At 42.0% G+C, this 6,418-nt stretch overlaps 1 protein-coding gene across 1 annotated transcript in view; it reads left to right on the top strand.

Annotated features, from left to right (window-relative positions):
• The first annotated feature begins 1,609 nt into the window (after positions 1-1,609).
• pde4a (phosphodiesterase 4A, cAMP-specific) overlaps positions 1,610-6,418 on the top strand; it is a 69,292-nt gene continuing 64,483 nt past the window's right edge. The window contains exon 1 of the mRNA XM_047807886.1: positions 1,610-2,960. Within this exon, the coding sequence (XP_047663842.1) occupies positions 2,674-2,960 (287 nt within the window). The 5' untranslated portion in view covers positions 1,610-2,673. The remainder of the gene's footprint in view (positions 2,961-6,418) is intronic.

The following is a 6,418-nucleotide window of genomic DNA, read 5'->3' as shown; positions in this document are numbered from 1 at the left end:
TTACAAAACTCTAAACACATTCTTACTCACTAAAACACATTTTGCACTGTGTTGCAAAATAGTAAATACATGTGGCAAAAGTTAAACACAGCTACAACACAGTTGTTATTGTTTACACACAACAACTCAAACTGTTCACACTTGATTCTAATAATGTGATCAAATCAGTTGTCCAGAATATAAGCCAGTTTAGAGTATACACTTCCTATACATACATCTATTGTTCATATACATACAATTTTGCAGAAGTATGTCTTACTGTAACACTTACAAAACTATTTATTTATCTCCTTTATATATAGAGGGTGTTTGAAACTGATTGAAACAGTTTGAAACAGTTTGGGGGGTGTCGGTTGTTCTCCACCATCATGCAACTCTGGGGCCATATAACACTGACCATCTTCTTACATTTCTGGGTGGTCTTCGGCATGTTTTGTTTGAACGTGAGCAGCAGGATCATCAGCAGGCAGTGCATCCTGTCTATGTTGTGGTTTGGTACAATGTCAGCTTTCACTGTGGTGTCAGAATACATGAGTGGTTCATCATCAACCAGCGATTCGTGAATGTTTGCCTTCCACCATACAGCCCTTTCCTCAACACAATAGAAGAGTTTTTCTCTGCGTGGCGATGGAAGGTCTATGACTATAACCCATATACAAGGGTAAATCTTTTACAGGCAATGGAATTGGCCTGTGATGACATAGGTGGGGAGTGTTGTCAAGCCTGGATCCGGCACACGAGAGGATTCTTCCCCCATTGCCTAGGAAGGGACAACATTGCATGTGATGTAGACGAAGTCCTCTGGCCGGACCGAGCACGAAGACGGGATGCTGAGGCAGAAAGAGTCTCTCATTGACTTTGATTTTTCAATTGCACAATCATTTTTGTAATGTCTTTTATTTATGGCAAACTACCATAAAGTAACTGCCAGTCCTGGATGCTGTGTTCTGAATTTTTTGATGTAGTGTCTAATGAATGCTGATGAGTGTTTATAGAGTGACTCGCTGTGTTTATGGTTTTGAAAGCGTTGTTTGATTTTGAGCACAGATCAAATGGTATTGAGGCAAGTGTTTGATTTTGCCAGAAGAGTCCAGGGTTTTGTGAATGTAGTTTAAAGACTGTGTTTAAAGTTTTGAGAATATGGGTGAAGGTTTCAAGAAATGTGTTTTAGCAATTGTGAAATACTGTAATGCTGCATTCGATTATTGATAAATTGAATAAATTGTTGAAATAGTTTTAAACCCTAATCATTTTAACTGTGAAATGTGGATATGGTGTGATATCGAATCGCTCCAGTGCTGATTTATAAATAAATAATAGATAATAAATACAGGCTGTTCATTGTGGTGAACCATTAAGAGGCGACAAACCAAACCAACAACATTGCAGTAAACTGGGCTTGACTTCTGACCTTCAGCTCCTTTTAGATCATTTTATTATCAGTGCGTCTTTGAGGCTTAAAGTGCTGAATGAATCACTAATAAACCAGTTAAACACACGGGGGGGGGGGAGATGAGAAGAGAGGAGGGGGGAGGGAGAGAGAGAGAGAGAGAGAGAGAGAGAGAGAGAGAGAGAGAGAGAGAGAGAGAGAGAGAGAGAGAGACGCATACACACGCACACACACACAGAGGGAGATCCTGAGCCACATTAGACATTAGTAAGAATACAGTGAGTAACTCGCTCAGGAACTCGCATCATGATTCATTTCCAGAAGGCTTTAGCGAAAGAGATGTTTATTTAAAGCTTAAAATAAAGAAGAAAACCCAGAAAAAGACCTTGATGGATTTCGGTCACATCCCACGCGCGTTGCGCTCCGGGCAAAACATCTCGCGCTCATGACATGAACCTGCGCGCGCGGAGCTTTCACATGGAGGTGGACGGAGAACCGGCGGAAGGCGATCGCCAGGTTTAATCTGCGCTTTGTCCTGGTTTCAGCACAGACTTCTTTTGCTTATTACTTTCTTTTTAATAAAATACTTCTTATTATTTTTATGGCTCCCTTTGGAGTGATTTGGAGCGTCTCTTTTCTGAAAGCAGCAGCAATAAAGGACCGGCGCGCAGCACACGGAGCCGCTCGGGCTCTCTGACGGCGACTCTGACGGCAATAACCACAAGACCGACAGGACAAAAAAGCAATAAAAAAACTGCGCCGTAAATGATCGAGTCGTCGCGCCTGGAGACCAGCAGAAATATCGTGTGTGTGTGTGGGCGTGTGTGTGTGTGTGTGTGTGTGTGTGTGTGTGTGTGTGTGTGTGTGTGTGTGTGTGTGTGTGTGCGTGTGCGTAATGAACGTGGCCGCCGCCGCTTCTTCTCGCTCGGATGCGGATAGAAAAATTTTCACGAACCGCAACTTCTGAATTTCCCTCCGTATGTTCAGGAGTCTGGAGTCAGAGCGCCTTCACCTGTTGTCCGCACACTGTGATCTGTTTCAGCAGCTGTTTCATTGTGTCGATGTGTCTAGGTTTAGAAGATTTATCGTTAAAAGCCTCTAATCTCATTCTAACTGCCTTGGACTTTAGTTACTTCAGATTTCACTGCCGCACATGGAGAAGAGCCAGACATGGACCGAAACCGGTCTTATTTTTTGACTTAGAAGAAAATATTGTCATAAGGGATTGATTTCCTCAGACACCACATTATCTGTTCTTACAGTTATTTTTGATTTGCACTATAATGGAAGTGCCACCGTGCTCTAAGAAGAGCCTGTCCCTCTCGCTGCCGGTGCCTCGGGAAGGACAGGCGACCCTCAAGCCTCCTCAGCACCTTTGGCGACAACCGCGGACTCCGATCCGGATCAAACACCGCGGGTACTCCGATACTGACCGCCATCATCACCCGCACATAGAGCGCGCGGACGCCATGGATACGAGCGACCGGCCCGGTCTGAAAAAATCCCGAATGTCCTGGCCATCCTCCTTCCAGGGTACCTCAAGCACCGGGAACTGTTCTGGGAGCAAACGGTAAGAAAACACACTGGTCACGTTTGTATTTTAAGGGTTAATATTGAGTGCTTTAGATTGATCAAGCAGGGCGCGTGGGCTCTCCAGTGATGCGCTATGCGTAACGGGCCGGAACACTTCTGCCGAGTGACGCGCTCCGAGCGCAACGAGTGACTGGCACAAAAGATTCAGCTTGAGATATTCGACTCTTTCGAAGTGTCAATTTAAGTGAATCGATTTGTATGATTCACCATTTATCTGTAAATACGTGCATACACTAAAGATCTCACGTGTTTATCATCACGGGATTTAATGCTGCCCTATGCAATGTGGAGCACAGTTAGAGAAAGCTAGAGAAGAAGCTTTATCTGAACAAGATCAGGGTTGTTTCACATGTAGATGAAAGAAGCTGAGATTCTTTCATGCTTATGAATCGTTTTCATCGACTCGATTTACGATTAAAATAGAATCGATTCTTTGATGAATCGTCTGTCACTGACCTCCCTAAACGAGAGTCTAAATGCAGTGGTGCGAATCTCTGCGCAAACAAAAAATAACTTTTATCACCAGTCCTTTTAATGGTTTTCTGTATATAATCCATGCTAGAGATCATTTTCAACCCAAATCCATGTTTACACTGTCTGATACATAAAGCTTTCTTCTGTATAGCTAACAGTATAATAGCTTAATCTTTGACCCTAACAATTGTGAGAAACTGCTTGATGCTAATCTATGGTTTGATAAATGAGATCAAAGTGATGGATTTGCTGTAATTTATCCAAAATATCATCATTCATCATGCCTCTGTGTGTATTACCAGTGGACCAAATTTTGTACTGCCAACAAATTCAGATGTCACTCCTTTGCATATTCTATTGGCGTGTGATTAGCCAGACGTCCCTGTAGATTTCTATGCCACACTTATGTAAGTATCACCTTTATATAGCGTTTATGTATAATCCCTTGTTCTCTTTAAGGAATGAGTGTGGGTGTAGTGTCCTGCATTCATGTGTCTCGGTTGTGTGGTCCTATCTCCACAGACAGACACACCCGCTGTAGGCAAAGTGGGGGAGTAATACAGTAATACAGTAATACAGTAATACAGTAATACAGTACAGCAGGAATAGAGCAGCACTGTGAGAGGCCAGGGGAGGCAAAGTGCATAGAGCTTGGCTTTTTTCCTACCAGGTTGTGCCCATGCACAGACGGCAAACACAGCCGGCTCATGGGAGTGTGTCCAACTCCGGCTCACTGGAATCAGGATACTAATATGGATTCCAGGCTGCAGGCCACAGTTGCAGCCATTTCTGGCATTAGTGTAGCCGTGGTGACTCTACCTGCCCTGCTGTTACTGTGGGCGGCCCAACAATGGAAAAGTGTGTGTGTACAGTATGTGTGCCAGCGTGCATGTGTGCGTTTGTGCATGCATGCATGTGTGTGTGTGTGTGTGTGTGTGTGTGTGTGTGTGTGTGTGTGTGTGTGTGTGTGTGTGTGTGAGTGTGTGTGTGTGCTCATTTCAATTTAGAATTCCTACTTATTAGCTTAGGACAGTCTTCTCAACACTGAGTTCAGCAGGGTATACAGACCAACTACAGACCAGTTATAGACTGACTACAGACCAAGTATATGTTATAGACCAGTTATAGACCAGCAACAATCCAGTTATACACCAGCTGTATATCAACTACAGACCAGTTATAGACCAGTTATAGACCAACTACAGACCAGTTATAGACCAGTTATAGACCAACTACAGACCAGTTATAGACCAACTACAGACCAGTTATAGACCAGTTATAGACCAGTTATAGACCAACTACAGACCAGTTATAGACCAGTTATAGACCAGTTATAGACCAACTACAGACCAGTTATAGACCAACTACAGACCAGTTATAGACCAACTACAGACCAGTTATAGACCAACTACAGACCAGTTATAGACCAGTTATAGACCAACTACAGACCAGTTATAGACCAACTACAGACCAGTTATAGACCAACTACAGACCAGTTATAGACCAGTTATAGACCAACTACAGACCAGTTATAGACCAACTACAGACCAGTTATAGACCAACTACAGACCAGTTATAGACCAGTTATAGACCAACAACAGACCAGTTATAGACCAGTTATAGACCAACTACAGACCAGTTATAGACCAACTACAGACCAGCTATATACAACTACAACTAAAAAACAGACCAGTTATAGATTAGCAAAAAAACCTACAGACCAACTATAGAAAATCTACAGACCAGTTGTAGACCAGCTACAGACCAGTTGTAGACCAGCTACAGACCAACTAGAGACCTGCACACTTTGTAGCTTATACATTTTGTTCTTTTTAGGTACAAACTAAAAAATCTAGTTATTTAGGAATTGTGATCGTCTTTTTACTTAACAGCTTAACAGTAATAAATGAAACTTGTCTACAAAACCAGAATCTCTCCACATCAGTGTCACTACAAATGACATTTTTTACATTTTTATTTATTTATTTGTTTGTTTGTTTGTTTGTTTTTATTTCATTAAAGAAACATGTTTATAATTTATGGATTTAATTGGATGATTTTTTTTTTGTACAAAAGACTGTTTTAGTTTAGCTAAAAATCATGCAATATCCCCAAATATGACACATAATAATAAATAATAAACACTTGCACCTCTGGGTGAAAGATATTATAGACTTGATCCTACAGGTTAAACAGTGTTTCACTAATGACTGATGTATATATCACATTTGAGGTCCCATATTTCCTTTACATGTCTGTCATATTTCTGTAAATTATAAAGGGGATACATTTCCTATCCTATTATGACCTGTTCTAACATACTATTGAGAAATTCAAAATAAGAAGTTTTTTTTGAGAAGAATTTTTGCCCCCAGTGCTGATAACTTTGTTCTGCTCATGCTGCGCAACTGCACTATGTGTGTGTGTGTGTGTGTGTGTGTGTGTGTGTTGCACCTTCATTTACATGTAACGTGTACTTAGCATTAGAGTTTGAGTGCACATGTGTGGGTGTGTGACTGGAGGGTGCTGCATAGCAGAGGATGCAAATCAGCAGCGTCACCTTGATGCTCACGTACAGGGTGGGTGGAGGCAGATCTTCTATTGTGCATTTTCATATTTTTTGTATTTTTGTCCATCTTCTTTATTTCTAATGACATCTTACTAAAGAGGCATTAAGATGGATGTATAGCTGGATGTAGTAGAAGGCCGAGCCACATGCAGGTGGAGCTCCTCATGCTCATGATTCCCCAATGCTCCTCGCATGCCATCTGCTGCTTAAAGCCCGAGGCCACTCAGACTGCTCGAGAGTGATGCTGCCTCTCACACATCTGCTGACCACATCAGTGTCCACATCTGCGGTTCATGTCCTGCTCTGTAAGACAAGATATCAGAAAATGTTTTCATTTCTTACAATAACAGGATTATCATAGGAGCCTTGAACAAAGGTGTTTTCTGAACCTG

This window comes from Tachysurus fulvidraco, chromosome 24, assembly GCF_022655615.1.
Source record: "Tachysurus fulvidraco isolate hzauxx_2018 chromosome 24, HZAU_PFXX_2.0, whole genome shotgun sequence".
NCBI lineage: Eukaryota > Metazoa > Chordata > Actinopteri > Siluriformes > Bagridae > Tachysurus > Tachysurus fulvidraco.
The sequence above is the reverse complement of the archived record's forward strand: the minus strand, read 5'-3'. Positions and strand labels throughout refer to the sequence as shown.